Source organism: Python bivittatus, unplaced genomic scaffold (genome assembly GCF_059951505.1).
Source record: "Python bivittatus isolate LINGU-HERP-01145 unplaced genomic scaffold, Pbiv_v1 ctg000330_np1212, whole genome shotgun sequence".
NCBI classification, from domain to species: domain Eukaryota; kingdom Metazoa; phylum Chordata; class Lepidosauria; order Squamata; family Pythonidae; genus Python; species Python bivittatus.
In genome coordinates this window covers 37,014,514-37,037,425 of record NW_028277058.1, presented here as the reverse complement: position 1 = coordinate 37,037,425, position 22,912 = coordinate 37,014,514, and the positions used below count along the sequence as shown (strand labels likewise).

Here is a 22,912-nt window from a genome sequence, read left to right as displayed (position 1 = left end):
GCAAAAATAGCGCTGAAAACAATCTAGCATACAACTTCTGTCCAATGAAGAAATTCTGCAATGACTGTGAACTCTATTATGGAGGAACTTTTGCAATCTATAAGGATTCATAAATCAAGGAAATTGGCGTTGGTATCTAGTAACAGGACTGATGAATGTGATACAGGAGGGCAGGAATATTTTGAACCCAACTCAGTGTCTTAAATATATTTTGGACTAGAAATTCCATAACCATCATGGGATCACCTGTGTTGATTGGGGATTCTGGAAGCTGTGATCTGAACAACTGGTGAGGGCCCAATTAAGAAAGTCTCTGTTATGGAAATGTAGAAGCCATCTTACATAAACTTAAATAATTCGTAGGACTATCCCAATATTGTTTGACTGACAACAACTCTCTAATGTTATAAGCTGGACTTGTTTTCTGACCTTTTTAATTAGGAGAAGCCTGTACAATTCCTTTTCAGCCTGCTGTTGTAGTCTGTAGGATGTGAACCAAAGACACAGATTGTCACTTCTTGTCTTTAATCCTAGATTTAATTAGCATGGACCCTCTTGTTTGTGCTTATTCTGGCACACTGCTACAGAGGTTTTTTGAAAAAGAAGCTAGAGAGGAGGCAATGGGAGCAAACTGAATGAATGCTTATACACAAGGGGTTTTGCATTTTGGATGAAACATTTAAACTGCTGGATTACAACTAGGGAGTCCTGGAAGGAAGGTGTTTATGGGACATCCGGAGCTGATAGGAATTGGTTGAATGTAGTTAGAGTGATATAGTTAGAGTGTTTGAAATTGGGGTTAGTTAGTGTGAGTTAGTGTATAAATGGTGTGCTGGGGGTATATTTGGAGCTGTAAGCCTGATATGTGTGTTCTCCAAGTATGGCCCATTTGGCAGCTTCTCTGTCCCACATTCAAAGGTGGTTCCAGCAGCAGTGGTGGTGGAAGAAGCATGCTCTAAGAGAACAATGGTTGGAGGAGTGGCTGGAGAATGGTGGTTAAAGATGCTTGTGGAACAGAAATCAGAGATGGAGACCAGTACAAAAAGGCTGGAGACTGGCATGACAAGGTTGGAGGATTGACAGCTGAAGACCTGATAATACCAGAGTTTTCTGCTTGGCTTTGTGGGTCTCAGATAGACCTGCTGGACTTACTGTTGGTTTTGCTGACCCTTTGTGTGGCCATGCTGGCTTTTTGGATGGTTTGATTGCCTTCTCAGCTGGCTTTGGAAATGGTGTGGAGGTTTGTTTCTTGTACATGCATCTGGTGCAGTGAAGAAGTGTGATCAGAATCTCCTTTTCCCAGTTGAGGATTGCCACTGGCTTTTTGCCTTTTTGTTTGAGCCAGGTTGCTGCTGCCATATTACCCCTACCTCTCCAAATCACCAACTTTCCATCACTTGTCCATCTCCCATTGCCAATGGACTGGGATGGACTGGCCCCTTTGTGATATGTGACCAACCTAATTCTGTGTTTGTGTGAAGGGTTTAGGGTGTGGAAGGAATGTGAGGGTGATTGGTTTGGAAGGGTAGTGAATGATTTGAATGAGTATGAGGGATTTACTACCCACAGTAATCAACCATGTGCAGCAGCTGGGGAGGTTACTGTGGTTGGGAATGACTAGTTGCAATGGTCTGGAAGGAGGATGGTATGAGTGGGGAAGAGTTTGAGGAGAAAGTGAGGTTAGGCTGTCCCATCAAAGTCATGATGGGCAAAGGTGGGAAAATGTGATGGGAAGCTGAGGACAGGCTATTTGTGGAGATGGCAGGACCATGTCTTAGACTTGTCCCATTCCCCAACCATCAAGATTCATCCTCAAAGCCAGGTTATGAGATCCTTGGGAGCCCTGGGCTCTCGCTGCTGTTATTGTAATAAGATCATTCTTGTCCCTGATTTGACTATTGATGACACAGCCAATCTGGCATATATTACTGAGACCTGATTGGGCTTGGAGGAGGGAGTTCCCCTCTTGGAGATCTGTCCATTTGGGTTTTGGGTTTGGCACCATCCAAGATCTCAGGGCATGGTATGTGGGGTGGCAGTTGTATTCTATAGAACTGTAATAGTATTTAGAGGCTCTGCACTGCAAATAGCCAGGTATAAGACCCTCTGGTTGAAGCTGGGTTCTAGGAATCAGTTGGAATTGTTGCTGCTGTACCAGTCTCCCTGCTGGGCAGTGACATCCTCCTTTGAACTGCTACATTCCATTGCCAGGTTGGGAGTGGAGATCCAGATGCTTATAGTTCTTGGGGACTTCAATCTGCCACCTGGTGGCACAGAGTCTGGGACAGCTCAGGAGTTCTGGTCACCATGGCCCCAACCCAAGTCATTGAGAGCCTGACACACACTAGGGGTCACATGTTAGGCCTGGTTTTCATCTTGAGACAGTTGTCATGTGATCTGGGAATGGACGGTATTGCTATCAATCCCTTGCACTAGTTAAATACCTCTTTGATTATTTTTCAGCTCACCAGTGTTACATTCCCTGCCCTACCTTCCACTCCCTGGCAGGAAGGTAGGAGTTATTTGTTAAGACTGGGCTCTTTCCCTAGGCCTTTGGGTCCAGATGAGTGGAGTGTCCCATTTGTTGTGTAGCAGCACTTTTTTGTACGTTGTCATTTTATGGTATTGGCTTTTAAAGTATTGTTTTTATAGTTGTAGTTAACATTTGTACACCACCAAGAGATACTTTTTTGAGTTGGGTGGCCATTTAAATGCAATATAAAATAAATTGGATTGGTCCAATCCAGGTGATTAATTAATCCTATAGGATTCCAGAGGGAGCTTGAGGTCTTTCCTGGAGATTTGATAGGCTGCCTGATTGAATCCCTTGTTGCTGTCTGGAATGGGCATGTGGCTGGGGCTTGGATCATATTGTTCTCATGTAGTGCAGAGAGGATGGAAGATGACCTTGACAGAGAAAGGCCAGATCCTTTATTAAAGCAATGAGGAGAAAAACATAGCTTAAGTCCAAAACAAGCAGAAAGTACGTGTAAGCAGCTCAGATAGATACCTCCCTAATTCACATGGGTATAAAAAGGGGGGAGGCACAGCAGAATCAAACTTGCAAGATTCTGTCATTATAGCCACTCTTAATAAAAGTAGTTTTAGCCATGTGTTGAGTTGCTTTTTGGTCTGGTCTATCTGGTGGGGCTGACATGTGGCCTCTCACTTTGCATCAGTTCCAAGGGGTCCCTTGGTTCTCTGGTAAATAAAATCGCTCGGGTTTGCTTGAAGTTGGACTCTGATGGGGCAAGTCCTGTTGAGATAATAGAAATATGGTTTGTCTGGTTATGTGGGGTGAGTTCGAGCCTGTAACTACTGAGGAAGTGGACAGGAACCTTGGGTTGATAAACCCAGCCACCTCTACATTAGATCCATGCTCCTTTTGGCAGGTGAATGCCACCCAGGAGGTGCCATGCAGTTGGGCCCATGCAGTAGTATCTGCTTCTTTGACGAAAGGGTGGTACCTCCTGCTTTGAAGGAGGTGGTGGTATGACACCTCCTCAAGAAACCTTTGCAATTTTCTTCTATTCTCTAACCTTTCTTATTTGTGGAAGGTTTTGAGAAGATGGTTGGGTACAGCTTCAGAATTCCCTGCAGGATATAATTATCTAGAAGCTTTTCAGTCAGGTTTCAGACTGGGGCATAGTACTGAGTGAGCATTAATTAGGCTAGCTTATGACTTTTGGCAGAGCTGGGATGTGAACCATCCTGGTTCTACTTGACCTCTTGGTGGCTTTCAGTACCATCAACCATGGTATTCTTCTACATCAGCTGGAGGGATTAGGAGTTGGAAGCATGGTGTTCTGCTGGTTTTCCTCCTTTCTTTGTGGTTGGATTGGTGTTGACAGAAGGGAGAGATCCAGCAAAGATCTCTCCTATGTAGGATGTCTCAGGGCTTGATGCTCTTCCCCCTCCTGTTTAATATCTACATGAGGCCACTGGGTGAGGTCATCCATCAGTTTAGGGACTGGTTTTTTCCTGAATTTTCTTTTTTAGATTATGTATGTTCATGTTTATTATTGTTTTATTTTGTAAACTGCACAAAATTGTGATAAATTGGGGCAGCCTATAAATCTCGTCAATCAATCCCAGGTTCAAGCCTACTTCTGATCATACTTTCACTGGATGGCACTGGGCTAATCACTTTCAGAATAATTTATTGTACTACTAGAGTGTTTTTGTGAAAGAAAAAAATAGAGGAGAGAATGCTTTGTATACTGCCTTGAACTCCTAGAGGAAAGGCAGGATATGAATTTAATCAAATCTCTAATGTGTATGGAGCATTGTAAGCAATGCTCAGAGGCATTTTGTTTTCTAATGTGGTTCTGGCCATACTGGCAGAAGATGATGGGATCTGGAGAGCATCTGGTCAGGGAGAATGTGCTAGAAGTTGAACAACCTTGATCAAGATGTCTTGGCACATAGTAAGGAAACAGTGAATGAACTGGACACTATGGGTGAAGAAATTTTTCAAATTTATGTTTGTTCTCTTAGGAGATGATATTTTAACAGCAAAATCAAAATGTTCGCTATATTTTCTACTCCTTTGACCAATTACCCTTCAGGTATATAGTATTCTTTCTTTGCCAACAGAGTGATAAAAATATTTTCCAACAGGCTCTATAAAGGGCTACATCATGCAGGGCATCAGCTTTCCTCTGTCATGTATTCATCCATAAGAGAATCAAATATAAACATCAAGTTTATTGTCAACTGTCAAATATACCAAAAAAACCCCAAACATATGACACATACATGCACGCACATATATCATATCCTTATAAACAGCTATACAAAAGGAGGAAGAGAGAAAGGGAAGGAGAAGGTGATGGAGAGAGAACTTATTCTCTCCTACAGGCTTGGGGCATTAAGATCACAGTGTTTAGAACTTGGATTGCTTCTCTTCCTGTGCTCTGAATAGTTTGGTCCTCATAGGTAATGAGACAATTTGAGGTTAACTTTGCACATTACACTTTTAGCGGTACACATTAAAGATTGGCCTGTTGTAGTGTAGTGATGATTCTTGTAATTTATGGAGCAGTCTATACCTTTGTATCATTACACATATGCTGTGGAGAACTAGAGGCAACATGTCTCCACATAGCGTGTTTCTGCAGTGTACGCATGGTGAAAGCAATGCTTCTCTCCACTTCCCAGTCTGTAATAAGGTACAAGTGGTTACACACTACATCCATCTTCCCAGTCTGGTGTTCTTTAAATGTGCATGACTACAGCTGTCATAATTCCCAGACAGCATCCAACATATGATCCAATCCCAGATTGTCCAACATATCTGGAGGACACCCAATTGGGGAACATTATACTAGATTTTCATCCATTAAAAGAGCAATCCCCACATATAACTTTGTCCTTAATGGTCATCCATATGATCTGAAACTTTATCTGCCTTGCCTTCCCTCACTCCATCTGAGCAGAGAGAAACTAAGAGAGAAAGAATATTCATATTTTGTATCACCAGCCATGTCAGGTAGAAAGTTTCACAGTAGAGAAGGGGGCATAATACAGAAAAAGCAGATTCAGTAGATTCAGAATTTCTAACATAATTGTGTCATCTGGCGCTCAGAAGGTATACAGATAAACATTGCTGGCTGTCTCCCACCATATGAGCAGAACTTGATAGCTTTCCTGTGCCTCCCTCCATTTTTTGGGTTCCATTTTTTAAAAAACTAGAATGCTGAAGAGTCTTTCAGCTGTTATAGTCTTGTCCCAGAAGAGGCACAATAAGAAGGAAAACCAGATTAGAACAAGAACAGGGACACAGCTAGCTCTCTGCTGGAAAGTGTGGCGAGCTGAATGCTGCCTGTATCTACTTTCAGCCATGAATTTTAGGTGAATTTGCTGATTTTAGTGCAGCATTCTGAGCTCTCTTAGCAGACTTTATCCAGAATTTAATATTAAGCGTTGGTAATGTAGTCGAGGTCATATGTTAATTTGTGAAAATATATTTAGAGTGGATTCATGAGATCTAATCCAAAAGTTTTTTCTTTGCCTTTACATGTGAGGAAGTCAGTGTGGTGATAGCCGGGGCAAACTGAAATGGAGAGCTTTTTTCATTCCCTAGAAAATTATACTAACAACATAATTTATATTACTAATATACTATGCTAATGTTCACCAGCCTTCCCAGACACTGTGCTAGCTGGGAGTTTTGGGAACATCAGATTGGAGAAGGCTGACCTTTGCCATTGTCGTTGAAGCACAAAGGAGGCCCATAAGTGTCTTGACTCATGATTAGGATCAAATTAAAACCTGAGGGAACATTAAGTTCTAATATATAAGTGTTGCAATGAGATGGATTCATTTGTCACTACTGGGCAAAGAAATTAAATCAATACTTAACAAGAGAGAAAGGGAGCCTTTCTTTTTCAGTACATGGTGCACAAATGACTTGGGAAATATGTCTGTGTCTGCGCAAGTGTGACAGTAAGAAAGAAAGAGACTGTCCACATGTACTTTCCTTACTGACTGCAAGGAAAACGAAGACTCTACAGAGGATCAAAGGAAGAACACCTTTATCTCACTCACCCAACCCACCTAATAAAACAAACAAACAAACAACCCAAAGATCTGATGTCCAAATTCTGGCCACTTCTTTTATAGTTCACTTAGTCCAGAGCACTGTGCCTGGCCACAAGTAGTCTGGGAATCTGTTTTGTACCTCCTTGCACACTTGTGACTGTGATTGCCATGAATAAATGAGGCAGAAGAATCCAAACATTGTAGTAGAGGCCCTAACATAGGTTAACACATTTTTTAAAGGAAAGATTAAAACAAAACCCTAAAGTCTTACCTGCCAAAATCTAAGAAAACCAGAAAATCTTAGTCCCGTTCACATATATGGAGCAACTCTACCTACAGAATATTGTATCATTGTCCTCCCCACTGTAGCCTTTGCATCCCAACCACATAATAGGTGCACCCCTTGGCTTCCAAAATATTGCCTACCCCTATTCGATTTTCAAAAGCTCCGTTAACAAAGGATTGTCTGGATTTCCTACCTGAAGATCTCAAGCAAGGTAGACATCCATATTTTCAGTGACACGCTTATGTGAACTAATAATGCAATGGAAGATAATACATACTTTAAGATCCAGTATGTGTTAGGGATAAGACAAGGCACCACTGCAGCAGAACATCTGCATGGACATCCATGAGCATACTCAGCACAATGAGCAGGAGAATCTCTCTCTTAGGCTGATATTTAAAATAAGTGAATCCATCTCACTGTCTAACAAGCTCCCCACCCAATGTGTTAGGCTCCTCTGAAGTTTGCAGAGTTTTGCAGAATGTGGTGTATTTATTGAAAGATGTGCAGTGATGCAAGTCTTTTTGTGGTAGTGTTTTTAGCTAGCAACATCAGATTGCTAGATAATAATCAATATATTGGCTTGTTTGTGGTCCCAGATATGATCTCCCAACAGGTTTCTAACTATCAAAAGCCATCTGTCATGAGTCAACAGTTGATCTAGTCAAATGGTTTGGCCAGCTTTCTTCAACCTGGGCATCATTCAGATACATAGATTTCAACTCTCAGAATCCTCTAGCAAGCATGACCTTTGCAGAGAAAATTTGAGCTGAAGTTCTTATAGTTAGAGGACTTCCAGTTGGAGGAGAATGCATGGATAAAAAAGCCATCATAGAGCATAACAAAAGTTTTCATATCATACCACATCACCATATCACATCACTTCAGACACAATGCTTTTTAATGGACACAATTCACACTGCAAGTCACTGAGTGATGATGATAAACAAAGTGAGCCAAGCTTGTGAGAGTCAGCCCTTAGGAGGAAAAGGTGGCAATGAAAAGGAAAACAGGGTAGAAGAAGGTTTGACCAGGAATGCTTATATTCTGTGCCTGCCATTTAGAACTTGCCCTTCTTAAAATCTGTCATATGGCTTATAAGAGAGGTTTAAAAAAGAGTTTGAAACAATATGCTCTAGAGAAACAAAAAGATTGGTGGGGCAACACAGCAATTCAAGTAACTGATTAGGGAAATTACATCTGGGTGTAAAAAAAATCTGAACTTCAAACATAGGCCTTTGTTTGGTTAAGGAAACCGCTGGCAATTTTGCCTAGAAACAATGGTTTACCTTACAAGGGAAGACTATGAACTAAAGCTAGAAGAAAGATAAAACAGTTGGACATCCCTGATGAAGGCATGCAGATACTAGAAGAATATTGGGTTGTGTATTCTAGTCCACTGTCAGTGGCTTATAGTGGGCAAATGTCAACACAGTGCAGGTTTTAATGCTTTTACAAGCCCAATCAACATCATTCAAGTTGCATCACTGAAAGTATCAGCGATGGGACAGATTGGAAGTGTTGGAGATGCTAATTCTACCAACAGTTTCCTACCTACTGATACAGTTTTTATCCTTTCTCATACTGTTGTTCAGAGATGGCTACCTTCCAACCACTTTAGCTTCCTTAGTGGAAGGTCTTGTCACTCACAGAATGAATCAAAAAAAGTTTTACTGAAACAATGAAAAATACAGTGTCACAATTTCATTTTTAAGTTCAGAAGGCTTCTTTGCTTCTTGCATACATGTACTCTCTCTCTCTCTCAAATGTGCACGCACACACACACACACACACACGCACACACGCACACTTCTTCCCCCACTCCAGGCCAAGTGTAAGAGGTTGCTGGATGGGTGAAAGGACCTCTTGCTACTTCTCTCCCAAAGCAGATTGAAAGAAGGAAAAGTGGCTTGCATGCTCCTTTCTTTTGGCAGGAACGAAGAGCCTTCATGCCTTCATTTTTCCCTCACAGATCTCAAAGCTTAACTTGGCTGCCCCTCCGTGGACTTCAACCATCTTCTCATCCCACTGGATTATGTTGCCTTGCAGTTGGCGGGTGCAGTTGGCCAGACCCACGATCTCTGCTGGCATCAGGACATGATCCCACATGTTGAACTGAGAAATTTCCCCGACGAAGGCCTGAGTAGCATCGAATCTCCCACCCAATGTATCCTGTGGCATCAAAATGGAGAAATGGGAAAACAAACAAGGTAAATGGGAAAAAACAAAACAATAGGGGGTGAATCAGAGTAGGATAAAAACAGAAAATTGAGGAAAAACAAAAGAATGATGGGATAGGAAAAAATTAGTTACTGAAGGTGGCCATTTTTCCTTAGTGTAGAGGTGAGCAAATCTTTAGTGTTGAGCGCTGCACTTCATATTTTAGACGGATGGGGGAGTCAAGGCTATGATGAATAGGGAAACAATATAAAGTAGGAGGAGCCATATCATGCTCATCCTAGATTTTCAGGTTTAGTGATTAGAGTACAGTTTTAATGTGTTTCCCACCTCATTTCAGTAATTACACTCCAAATACACAGTTGGGACTGATAAAAGGGGGCTTGGATCACTCATCCTTGTATTACTGTATGCTTTTCAGGGACTCCAATCTAAACTAGAAATCTTTTAACTTCCTAGAGTTCAAGGCTGATGGGTTTGGCACAGTCAGGCAAACCCTAACAGGGGCTCTCTTAGACTCAAATTCTGCTCCTTTAGTCCAGCTGGTGGTCAGGTTGCTTGAATGTTGTTCAGGTCATTAATTTCCAAGATCATGTGGAGAAATCAGTCTTACCTGTTCCTGGCCCAAGATCATCACCCCATGAGATTTGATTGAATGCCAAGATGCTAGGTTTTCGCTGGCTGCACGCTCCACTCCATCTTGATATGCTGACAATATACCATCCCGAGTGATCCAGGTAATGCAGATGTGATGCCATGTCCCATCCTTTAAAGTCATGGGTAGATGAGCCACCTTTCCAACAAAATAGAATAGAGAGTGCCTTAACAGTTGCACAAATGGATTTTTTTGCAGATGCCTTTTTGCCCTTTCCTAAAATTGCCATACCCATCACTGTCACAGTTGGTTTCCCCAATCATCTTATAGCCCAGAATGATTTGTGTGAGTGCAGCCAGTATGGCAATGCATTGGACAGATAAAGCTGCATGGAACAGAGCAATCCTTACTGTCTTTCTACCACAAAGCCAGAGAGGAATCAATCTGACTGGGACGTTCCACAGCTGGATTGTCACTACCCACCTGTGACCCCATCACACGTACCTGACTCTGAGGTCATATAGCAGACCTTTCCATTAGAATTGTAAATGTAGATGGACTCCTAGGGACAGGTAGCTGCCCTTCAGATAGCTTGCCCCCAAACAATTTTGCTTTGTAGATTAAAACCCCCAGCCTGAATTGTGTGTAGAAGCAGATTGGAAGTCAGCAAAATGTATGCAAGACATGAAAACTGAACCTTGACAAAAACAAAAACTGAACCTTGACAAAAATCTAACTGTTGCTTTTGATTCTAGTTGCACTTTCTGAGTAGTTTTCAAGGGCTGCCCCATGCAGACAGCATTATAGGCATCTAAAGGGAAAACAACCTAAGCTGGGCAAAGCCATTCCTGCACTTCATGACTGTGGCCCTTGATCTTCCAGGACCAGAGTTCAACCTAAAGACAGTAGCTTGTTTTATTCTTTCAAACCCTTTGGATCAGGGGGCTGAGCCAGCTTTTTGGGAATGGGTTGGACTTTCATTTGACAGCCTCTGAAGGCCTCAGAGGACATATTGGTGGCATAGAGATGTCACTGGAGTGGGGGGGAAAAATCAATTTTTCACCTCCCTTTGTGTGTGTGTGTGTGTGTGTGTGTGTTGCAAGTAGGTAAAATAGATACATCAAACCTATTCATTTTACAGATTGTTTCCACAAACAAAAGTAAAAAAATCACGTCACAGAAAATCAACAATTTCCATTGATATCTGGAGGTGCGATCTTAGAGGAAGTGAGACTTCATAGTATAGTCATTCACAAAAGTGATCTGTGTTGCTGTCACTCAGATATGTCTGCATGGGACAGTCAAAACAGTCTACATGACTTTTGCAGTGCAGCCCTTCCATGCTATTGTGGTCCTCCAGCCTAGGAAATTGTGCATTGTTACTAGAGCTAATGACATTTTTTAAGGCAGGTCGGTGCCTGTGCCATTCTAGTGATCTGCTGGAATCTCCCTTTAGCTTACCTTGTCATTAATTATAAGCTCCATGGGATTGTTTCCCCATACGATCAGTACTAGCTCATTGGGTTGTCCAGGAACAGAGTAGGAGAAAGGGGTGCCCACTTCTGCTGGATTCTTAGCTTTTAGCCACATGCTGATAGTGAAGGCGTATAGTTCAGGGAAGCTTTTCTTCATCCGAGCATACATGTAGTTGTTTCGTACGGGGATGGAGACTTTAAAGGCTTCTGGAGGGCTGAAGACCATTGTTTCTACGTGCACAGCAGATAAATAAGAATCAAAAGAGTTATGAAGGACTAGCAGAGATTGAGAAATAATCCTGACATATGATTGGACCTTTGTTATCTGAAAGTACTGCTGAAATGGGTGTCAGATATTGTAAATTGTCAGTAGTTACTTTCTATCAGAATCTGAAATTATTTGACAAGGTTAACTGGCCATAGATTCAAGAAATACCTCTTCACATAGCAAATAACTAATTTATGGAATTCATGGCCACAAATGTGGCGGGGGGGATAGTCACTAATGTAGTTGGCTTTAAGAGAGGAGTCATCTGAGTTATAAAAGCTAGTTGTGTCAATCAATGGTTACTAGTTATTTTATAGTGGCTGTATGGAGCTTTTTACTGGGCCATATGCTGTTAGATAATATTTGCTGAGGAGCAAGAGGAAAGGAGACTCACTGTATAACAAATGAGTAGTATCAAATCAGAAAGTACTTCAGGATAAAGATTTTAATAGCACAGAATTTGGGGCATTCATTTCTAGTTTTTTAACCCTTGTAACAGCCCAAGAAATAAATATCACCCATACTCATGAATATATAAATATGCACTAAAAATGAATGTATGAAAGTTCCGGCTTTGAACCCCATATTCTGTGCTCTTCATTGTCACACTGACCATGCTCAAGCTCAGAGACCCGGTTATGTAGAGCATCCAGCTCCTTTTCAACATTTTGTTGCTGTAGATTGTGGCTGCTGGTAATGGAGGTGCGTTCTTTCTCCAGGGCTAAAAGCTTAGAGAGGATCTGTCCTTCTAGTTCCTCCATCTTGGTGTGGATGGTCTCTTGGGCTGGCATAGGGGCAGAAGTAGAAGAAGCATTCGTTCGAGGGGGGATATCCTGCTACACTCATGGAAGAGATGAAAAGAGGAGATAAAAACATATTAAGAATAGCACAGCAATAATTTCACACACAAAGAATTTAGACATACCCTTATTGATGTATTTATATTTCTACAGTACCCAAATATTGCTAGGGTTGGGCTTTGGGACAAAAGATCATGATGCTGCAGCTATGGGGGATCCCAAGTGATTTCCCAAGGATCAGCACATAGCATTTTTTTAAACTTCACACACGCGTGCACACACACATGTCAACCAACGGGTGGCTAGGCATATATAATGACATATGATCTTTTTTGTGATTTTTAATTAAAAATATGTCTTTTCTAGAAATAAAATGCTACTTATCCCCTTATAAAACAAAGCAATATCTAAAGTATCCCCTTCCAACAAGTCCAGGATCTAAAGTTACTTTGTTCCACCATTCCACCCAAATAGTTAACATAGACTGATCAGCTCAAAAAGAAGCTGAAAGCCATAATATATTATAGAACTGTTGAATTGACCCAAAGCCATTTAGAATCTTTGAGCCACCAGAGTGATAAGAGGGATTGGAGATCAGCAATAGAACTCAGGCCTGATGTAAGGAAGGCTGTCTTTTCTGTCCCTTGCAAATTCCTTTTGAAAGGTTTACGCAGCAGATGAAGGGACTGGTTAGAGTTACCACAACTGAGCTGCCAAAATCTGGACAAGGCTTCAGCAGAGGGCTGGCATTTTCTGAATCTATCTACTGCCATCTACTGGCCATCTGGATTTGTACAACCCAGGTCTAGTATCTCTAGGAAAGTTTCCCTGCTTGAGATGCTGGACAGCTGCCATCAGTCAGACGGAAAATGCTGGTCTGTCTCTATAGGATATTTTGGACTTAGTGCAGTGTTGTCCAAACTTGGCCACTTTAAAATGAGTGGACTTCAACTCCCAGAATTCCCCAGCCAGCATGGCTGGCTGGGGAATTCTGGGAGTTGAAGTCCACTCATCTTAAAGTGGCCAAGTTTGGACAACACTGACTTAGTGTATAGATGACATTATGCTTAGAGGTGACCCACTGAAATGAAAGGGACAGCTAAGTCATGTCTCATATGACCCAAAATTACTTTCGGTGGCCCATGAATTAGAGGAAATGTTGCAGATTGCCCCATCTCTTTTCACTGATACAGGTTTTGACCAATAGGGAAAGATGAGAGATGGGCAAAGAAAAGGTTTTTAAACTCTGTTCCTATATCTGTTTTGTAGCTGGCTTATTGCTGGTTAAATGTGACAAAGTGACAAAGTAAACTTCCTATTTGTCTCTCTTCAAGATGTATTTTGGATAGAAGTGAAGCTTTCTTATCCTATGCATTTCTTAATAAGTCTAAATATTACTTCAAATATAATTTATCTTTGCTAGCAGTCTTTGCTAGCTGGGCTAAGCTCATAATCTGCATTCAAGACAAGCAGATCAGAAGCATTTTACTTTTTCAATGTAAATATTCTCCTACTTAATTACTCAGTATTCTTTCCGCGCTCTGCTTATGTTTGGAGCACATCCTCTAACGAAGTCTCCTGAGGAATTCAAATTTCCAGCAGGAAAGGGGAAATATCAGCACTTGTTCTTTTTTGTCCACCAAAAACTTTTGCCTGCCAGTGAGTTTTGCATATCAATCCACTTATTTTGGCTGCCTTGTACTTTTTTCCTTGCCAAATGGGCTAGGGTTGTTGATTGATGGTTGACATTACCTCTGCATAAGTATGTACCCATGCCATAATCACAACAAGGATATTGCCTCAATTGATTACCTCCACAGTAGGTAAAAACTTTTTAGACATGAGATTTCAACACTAGTGGCAGGCAAAAAACGAACAAAAGTCGAAATATCCTCCCACATACAGGAATACATTGGTCCCTTCAGATCTTCTCTGGCTTTTGGACCAGGTCTGGGTCTGTGGCTAATGGTCTAATATTTTGTGCTTTTATATTAGCTGCTTCAGAAATGTAACTTTAAATTGGAAAATGGCTACCAATATTTGAAACAAGCTCAGTGTCTGTGCTTTTGAGAATCTTCAATTAACTTTAGTCAATGTGGTTGTTTCTGCTTTTCCATACTCAAAAGTCTGGAAAATAATGTCTATAGGATCCTAAATTGCCAGCGATTGAAGTGGCTATGGATGAACAGTAAATGGGCTTTTCTCCTGCCCCTTTGACCAGTCAATCTCTTTGACACCAGACAATAATTTTAGAACCCATTTAACTTTACAATTCTATATGCTCTGTAACTTCAGGTGCTGAGGTCACAGCTGGTATTACATAGGGAACATCTTTAACTGGAGCAAGTCCTTATTACTATTTGCCAGAACAGCCAATCCTGCTGGGAAAAAAGTTCCCATAGAGAGAAACCTATTTTTCCTTCGTGTCCTCTGATTGCTGCAGAGATCAGACACATCTTTTCAGCCACAGAGCCCTATTCTACTGACTTTAATGCTAAAACACCCTTGATGTTATGCCGCATTAGTACAAATACAGTTCAAACTGCAGGAAGCAGCAGATCTACTCTGTTATGTCAGACCTACCACAAATGTCGCATCCAATATTGAAGAGGAGGATTCAGACAAACTGGAAAAAGTTTGAAGAAGAACAATAAGGATGACAGGAAACTCCAGAAGTCGCTCAAGACCTGGCTATGTCATCCAGCCCGGGGATCTCAGGGGACCGGTGAAATCTTGAGGTGGCTCCCTTGCTGATCTAATCTCTTGTGTGTTTTATGCTTTTAAAAAAAACTTTTTAACTTGACTGCTTTTAACATGTTTATTATTTTTATATTTTTTTGCTGTATGCCTCCCAGAGCCACTTCTTGTGAGATGGGCAGCCATATAAATTAGATAGATAGATAGATAGATAGATAGATAGATAGATAGATAGATAGATAGATAGATAAACTCAAAACAAATATGTGTAAATCTTTTAAGGGATATTTTGCATTGATGAAGATATAAACCAAGTGTCCTTTTGAATTGCCCTAGGGAAGAGCCATAGCACCATGCTTCCAACATCTGGAGCAAAGCAGCCCTGGAGCTTCAATTCATTTCTCAAAGAAGCATCTGTGTATGTATACAAACCACTTTGTTGAAGTACCTATGAAGGAACCCATGAAGGCAGAGTGCCGTGCCCTGATGCTTCACAGACTTGGAGCACTTTGGTCCCTGAGTCCCCTTGCAAAACTGAGACATAGCAATGTACCTCTGGAAGGTGAAGCAATTCATTGAGGCAGATGGTATACAATCTGCAGAGGCTTAAAAATTAAATTCCTTTAAGAAAGATTGAGGAAGTCACTTTCAGGGAGATATAACAACGCTCTTCCAGGACATGCAGGAATGTCTCCCAGAAGAAAACTATGACCCAAGACATGGAATAATTATCTTAAGTTCAGGAAAACATATTCTGCTTGAATGTTAAGAAAACATTCTGTGATGGAATGGCATGGGACTGGAAGGGGGGTAAAGAACGTGATCTCGTCTCCAGAGCAACGCACTGGAGATAAGAGGCGAAAGCTGACGCACCCCTAACATTCCAGGAGATAGTGAATTCCTGTTCCTGGGAACTGCTGGCCAGTCTGAGAAGATTCTATAAACAAGCACTAGCTAATAAACCTTGCTGATTGAACCTGCACGGTCTCCAGGAGTTCCTTGGGCTAGGCCTGACACATTCCTTGTGAAGAAGAACAATTTGACAGTGGAATCAGGTACTGAGTGAAATAATAGCTTGAATTGGATGTTCAAGAGGCTAGATAAAACATTTGCAATGAGTAGCATCTGTGATTTTGATTTTAGAATCTGTTCTAAAATAAGTCATGGTGGGGTTAACAATGATAGCTCCGCAGTCTGGTGTGCTTTCCTCCTCTCCTGGTTGCAATTCTTAATTTTTGTGGAAGGACATCAGCAAAAAGAGGTTGTTCTATGAGAGAAAAGGAAAAGGAGAAACTAAAGAAGGTGTGAGGAGGGAGATAGATCTGCAGCATTTTGTTCAGGCTGGATGCTGAATTAAACCAACATTTTGCATATTTCCAGGGCTGAAATGCAGATTTAATAAGTATTTTAGGGTCAAACACTTTTAGAAAGGCAAGTTTTGAGAGAAAATATATCTAAACCTCAGTTGAAGACCTGCCCTGTAAAAGACAGTGGGAAAGTGGGAGCATTGCTTTGATGGGGCTTAGTAAACTACATAGTGGAAAAATTCGAAGTTTGAATGTTTAGGAGGAAGTCAATCACATCCTAGAGTATTATAGGAATTTGCTGGTTTGTCTGGCCAAATCTTTATGTAGTATCTTTAGGAAAACCTGAAGAGTGGGTAAAATGTCAGGTGCCTTGAGGGTGTTCTTATCTTCAAATGTGGGTGAAGAAGAAGATCCAGGGAATTATAGACCAATCTTTCTGACATCAATTCATGGAAAAATTCTAGGACAGTTCATAAAGAGATCAGTCTTTAAGCTTTGAAAGCAGTGTGTTACCAGAAGTCACATAGATCTGTCAAGAATGAGTCCTGCCATCTCATCTTTTGATCTGATAAGATTCTTAATAGATTGCGGGAATGCTGTAGACATAATATTTCTTGATTTCAGCAAAGCATTTGACTAAGTGCCCCAAGACATAATTAACAAACTAGTTAAGTGTGGGTGGCTAGATGGTTTAACAGTTGTGTAAATACATAGCTAGCTTGAAAATTGTACTCAAAAAGTGCTTATCAATGGGGTGCCACAAGATTCAGTCCAAGGTCCTGTATTCTTCAGTATTTTTTTACGAATGACTTGGGTGAAGAAGTAGAGTAGACACAACTTGGATGGGATAGTTAATATAAAATTCAAAACAACCTTTATCAGTTGGAGAAATAGGATGAAAATTCCATAAAGAAATTTAACAGAAACAAATGCAAAGTTCTTTACTTATGAAACAGAAATCAAATCCACAGTTATAGTATGTTGAATACGTGCCTTGGTAATAGTAGTTATGAAAAAGATATTGAAAAAATTAGCTGATTGCAAACTGTATATGTCATCAGTATGATGTGGGGCAAAAAAGGCAAATTCAACTTTGTTTCAACAGAAGTAATAATTCTATTTGACTCTTTCTTGGTCAGACCTCAGCTCAAGGACTGGGTAACACTTTTTGAGAATGTTTCTGGGTAGCACTTTAAGAATGATTCAGACAAACTGGTTCAGAAAGGGCAATGAGAATGATCAGGGACTAGAAACTAAGTCATATGAAGAAAAATGGAAGGAAATAGGAATATTTAGCACTCAGAAGACTAAGGATCTCATAGCACCCTTTAAATATGTGAAAGGATGTTACACAGAGTAATATCTTGACCTGTTCTCCATTGTTCCAGAATTCAGAACACAAAATAATGCATTTAAAATAAAGGAAGACGATTAAGTGTTAGGAAAAAAAACTTTCTAAAAATAAGAGTAGTTCAAGAAGTGGTGGAATTATCTTTACCAGTTATAGTTAAACAGAGATTAAACAGTAATTTGTTGGGGATGCTTTAATTTGGATCCTTGCATTGAGCAGAGGGTTAGACTTAGTGGCCCAAATGAGCCCTTCCAACTCTGTAGCTCTTTGAAAATGTCTATTTTAGAAGCAGGTGCAAAAAATGTACATTTAAATATATACCTAAAATTTAAATATGACATATTTTAACATAGGAGAATTATGAAGTATGGAGTCCTTGGTGCTCTCTGAGCTTGATAGTTTGATTGCAGACATTTCATTACCCACACTAACCAAGTGCTCCATTATCAAAGTAACAACCCAACCTCCCAAAAGAGGAGCTGTGTAAGAACATTATTCAGATGAGCACAAACGCACTGCAGCAACCCAGAGCACCATAAAAAGGAAAGAGATTGCCTATACAACATCTTCCAACAAAATGGATACCCACACAACCTTATCAAAAAGTGCCTGACCACTCAACCCATTATAGCACAACCAATACAAGCTATGAAAAGGATAACACTGCCATACATCAGAAACATCTCAGAAACAACCAACAGCATTACAACCACACAGCATCACCATAGCACACAAAACAACTAAAGCCCTCCAAAACATCTTAAGTAAACCAAAAGACCCAGTAGCCCAAAAAGAAAATCAGGAGTCATCTACAACATACAGTGAAAGGACTGTAATAGCCACTATGTAGGACAGACAGGCAGAAGACTAGCAGAATTTCAACTATAGTTTCAACTGGAGAGCTGTGAGCATCCTAGACCAAGCTAAATCCAAAAACACCAGGAAATTCCTGGAAGCTTGGCACTCAGACACATCAGCCATCAATAAACACATAGAGATAAACCACATTTACACACCATTCAAAAGAGACAATAAGAAAGCTAAGAAGGAAACAAAAAGACCATAACACATCCTCTCCAGCAGCTTTCACCCAGGTAATCAGGGATTAACACTAGACAAACAATCAAGCAGAAAACAATAATCAAGGAACCACCTAGGAGACAAACAATCAAGCAGACAAACAATCAAGCAATAAAAACACCCTAATCAAGGAACTATTGAGGAGAAAACCACACCCCCATCAACACTGGTAGGGCAAGCTACTGTATATAAAGAGGAAGTAAACTCCATACCCACAAGCACTGATGATGTTACCTAGTCAGGTAATGAAATGTCTGCAACCAAACTATCAAGCTCAGAGAGCATCAAGGACACCACAGTTCAACCCTGAGCTACGTATATTCTCTTCTAATAGATTTATGAAGAAATGGGACAGAACAGATTTATAAATGCACATCTGAGAAACTAACATGACCTGGAGGTAGGCTATGTCAGTCTTCCCCAACTTGATGTTCTTCAAATATGATGAGCCTAGATATATCTGTACTTCCTTAGTGTGGGTTAAATTAAAGGAAAAATAAGAAAGTCAAAGGTAGAATGGAAGGGAAAGATAGGCAGGAACAAAGAAAATGAAAGATTAAGGTAACTTTTCAACCTCTTCTACTTGTGTTATTTCTCAAACTATCTAGCTATTAGCCACTTACATCAGGTGTTGATAAAAATGAAGGCAAAAAAGATTTGGAGACTCCCTGCTGTACACAGCTCCGCACTGCTCTCATTCATTATTGGAAAAGCTCACTTAGAGAATGCATCTATTATTGAAACCTCTTTCTGTGTTTTGATGAACTACTCATAGGTGTTCCTAATTAAAGTTGTAGCTTTTCTTCTCATAATTAATCAGTGCATTCTCTCTTCTTTGTAGGATTGCTTTTTTTTTTTGCCAAGGGAAAAAAGTTGGTCCATGTCTTTCTACATATCTTAATCAAGCATGTCTATCCCAAACAGTCTTTTGTCTACTACTGAAGCTGTGCTTTGTAAAAAGATCAGGCTGTAAAAGCAAGGAAAAAGGGCATTACTGGTTTTGCTTTTGTTTCCCTAGAAAAATGTTTCTTGGATGTATAATAACTGACATGCATTGTACATTGTTTTGAGGACAATGGCAAAATTGAAATGATTAAGGACTATTTAAAATAACAGGCTATTAATATTATATTCTTCTCTCTCCTCTATAAACCTATAGATTTAGAAGCCCTCCTGGGTGTTCCAGTCATAGCCAAGTGGGACAAGGAAGTGGGCATTTTTTGATGGCTATACTCAGAGGACATCCACATTAACAATTCATTGCATGACCCAGCCATCAGTGTGACAATATAAAACCTATCTGTAAAAGTGATATATCTCCATAGTAATGGCTGGATCATGTGATAACCCGCTAATATGAAAATGCTTCCAGATTCTTCTTGTTTAGGGAGTTTCTTCCAACCTTCCTTTTTTTTTTTTTTTTTTTTTAGTGCCAGTATTGAAACCTCTTTGGTTGCTGAGAATTAATGTTCCTACTTGTTTCTATTTATCATTAGTAATTTTAATATGTTTATTATTTTCTTTATAATAGGTATCTATTGCAAAATATTTTGAAGTCTAAACTGGTCTTTTTTAAACTCATCTAATTTTTACAGTACTTGTTCACCAATCACTAAAATCAATTCTCAGGTTGGCTTATAATAAAAGGTAAAAAACAGAAATGATTTTTATCATTATATCATCTTAATATAGCATAGGAGCACCAGCAGCAGTGGTGCATAAAATAAATATAATAAAACTCAACTATTTTAATATTCTCATTTGGGTAGCATTCTTTTTTTTCTATTTTTTTTCTATCTTTTTTTCCCAAACAGGATAGAAAATCTTTTCAGTATATTTGTATTCTGTTCTACCCTTCCTCTTTTCAATATATTTGCAATTTAAATGTGAAAGAAACGATTTCTTCCTTCCTTAGCTAATTCCTGTGGGTAAACCAATGTCCTCTCCAGCACATCTGATCCCAAGCAACACTCTGACCCAGATTCTTCCAGAAATAAGACCTGCAGAGGATGGGCAACACACACCCAAAATACCTGAAGGAATTTGGAAGAATGAAGGTGGAGTAGGCTCCAATCTTACCTTTTTTAGACCTTCTGTTCTTCAAGAAAGGAACAGAGACTTGGAGCAGAAAAGAGTTAGAGTGCATCAGCATTTTTTTTAAATCAAGGTTAATCCAAGAACTCCCCTCAAAAAAACATTTTATTCGGTGTCTCTAATGTTCCTCCTTTTTCAAGAACCTTAATCCCAAATAGTGCACGCAACACTCTAAAGGCAAAACACATTGAGATGGGGCTTTTGTGCTCCATGATAGCTTAAATCAGGGTTCCTAAACTTTTTGCCATCATGCTTCCCTTTAGTGTAATCTTAATGCACACACCTCCCCTAAAAATCCAAATGCCAAAATGAACACAAATAAACAATGAAAACAATACAATGAAACTTCGGGAAAGGTGGATTTATTAACTAAAGGGTTCTTCACACCTCCCCTGGACTCTGTCTGCACCTCCCCAGGGGAAGTACACCAAAGCCCTGGCTTAAAGCAAAGTCATTACAATGAAGGCCTCTGGGTAATCATAGTTTAATCCATTTCACATGCATCTGTTCCTAAATATGATGATGCCAAGACGATGAAACTTGTATTATAATATAATGGAAGCTTCACCCCTTTGTCACTTGGTTCCATCTGCATCGTAGAATGTGTATGTGAACTTTACTTTCTCTGCTTTCCCTTCCCTAACCTGATGTTTGTGACATAGATTCTTCAGTCACCCGGTGAGCTTGGTTTACATAAGTAATTGATCACTAATACACTGCTTGTCACCTACCAAATTATTTGTGTGCCTGGCCTAGATTCCAGGCTAAACTTCTACACCCACACCTAGACCCTGTACAGTTAAGAAATGGATGCCGTTACTGATTCTTTCTTTTTGTCTTTCTTCTTGCCACAGGCCAAGGCAAGTTACAAACTCAGTAGAAACAGTCCAACCATTACAGTGGGGGTAGACAATATTTTTGAGGTGGTGGCACATTCTGAATGTTTAGATGTGCTACAGGAGACTTGCCTGTTTAAAGAACTACTGTATTGATGGACATCAGCAGTCCCAAACGTGCACTTACTAGAAGGTGAAAAAGCCACCCTTCTTTTTATCTTTTTATTAACAGATTACGGCATGCTGGGCACACTGGTATCCATGGACATTATTTTGCTCATCCTTGCATTAAATCATGAAATAATAATAACAACAACAACAACAACAACAACAATAATAATAGCAAAAACTATTCCAGTTCAGCAAAACCTCTTTCATACCTCTCCAAGCACTTTTCATAGCACAAATAACCTCGTGTTATATAGGAAGATTTCTTCAAATTAAGTCAAGATGGCTCAGAGGGGAATGAGCTCCACAATTGTGGTAGAATCACAAAGAAGCATTCCATCCTCATAGCCATAAACTGTATTCCCAAAGAAGGCAATTCATAAGCCTACAATGTTCTTTCACCAGCGTCCTCGTAGCCACAGGCCAGAATGTCTAGCCTGGTTTTCCCCAATCTGACACCCTTTAGGCGATTGGAAATTCTAGGCATCAAAATCCCAGCACAGTAGGTTGGGGAAGGCTTCATGATCAAAACTGTATAACATAAGGGAATCAGGCTACCTTAAATGTTGTTTTGATTTCAAGAGGAATCCATTTACAGTCTGACACTTCAAAGCACCCCTGGGATGACTGTAGCAATAATGGATGGTGATAAGCTGCTACACTGTCTTTCCATACTGCCATTCCTCGCTGAGTCAGTCTCTCCCCTAACAATCTTGGAGTCTTCTTTTAGTAAAAAGGAAGAAACTTCTTTGCTACAAGAAGCAGCTGTTCAGCTGGTTGTTCAGCACTGGAAAGGCTTAATTTTCACTGTTTGTGACCATGACGATCAGTATAATATGTAGAATGGAGACACACATTTAAACAGTACTTCCATCCATGTGCCTTTTTACCACATTCTCAATTATACATTCCCATGTCCTATATTTTATCACAAAGAAAGGTAGTAAATAATGGGAGTTTGTCTTTACTATAAAATATGAAGGAGGCTGCACTTGAGAGAAGAGGAGTTAATTTGTTTCTAACGGCAGGCAATGTGTTTCATATAATCTGTACAGAGTTAATCATATAAATGTACCTGACAATGCATGTGGGAAGTGTATTTGTTCATTATACTTCTATTCAGGGGACCTTAGATGGAATTTCCAGATAGTTTTCTATTCAGACACTGATGAGGACCAGATCTGCTGTTTATTGTGATGCGGCAGCACCATACAACCTCAGATGTTGCACCACA

General features: G+C 40.1%; 1 protein-coding gene across 1 annotated transcript in view; it reads right to left on the bottom strand.

Annotated features, from left to right (window-relative positions):
* Positions 1-4,744: 4,744 nt before the first annotated feature.
* The window catches only part of NPTXR (neuronal pentraxin receptor), a 31,276-nt gene continuing 13,108 nt past the window's right edge, over positions 4,745-22,912 (bottom strand). The window contains exons 2-5 of the mRNA XM_025167570.2: positions 11,959-12,181; positions 11,064-11,308; positions 9,621-9,800; positions 4,745-9,001 (exon numbers count right to left, since the gene is read on the bottom strand). Of these exons, the coding sequence (XP_025023338.1) occupies positions 8,777-9,001; positions 9,621-9,800; positions 11,064-11,308; positions 11,959-12,181 (873 nt within the window). The 3' untranslated portion in view covers positions 4,745-8,776. The remainder of the gene's footprint in view (positions 9,002-9,620; positions 9,801-11,063; positions 11,309-11,958; positions 12,182-22,912) is intronic.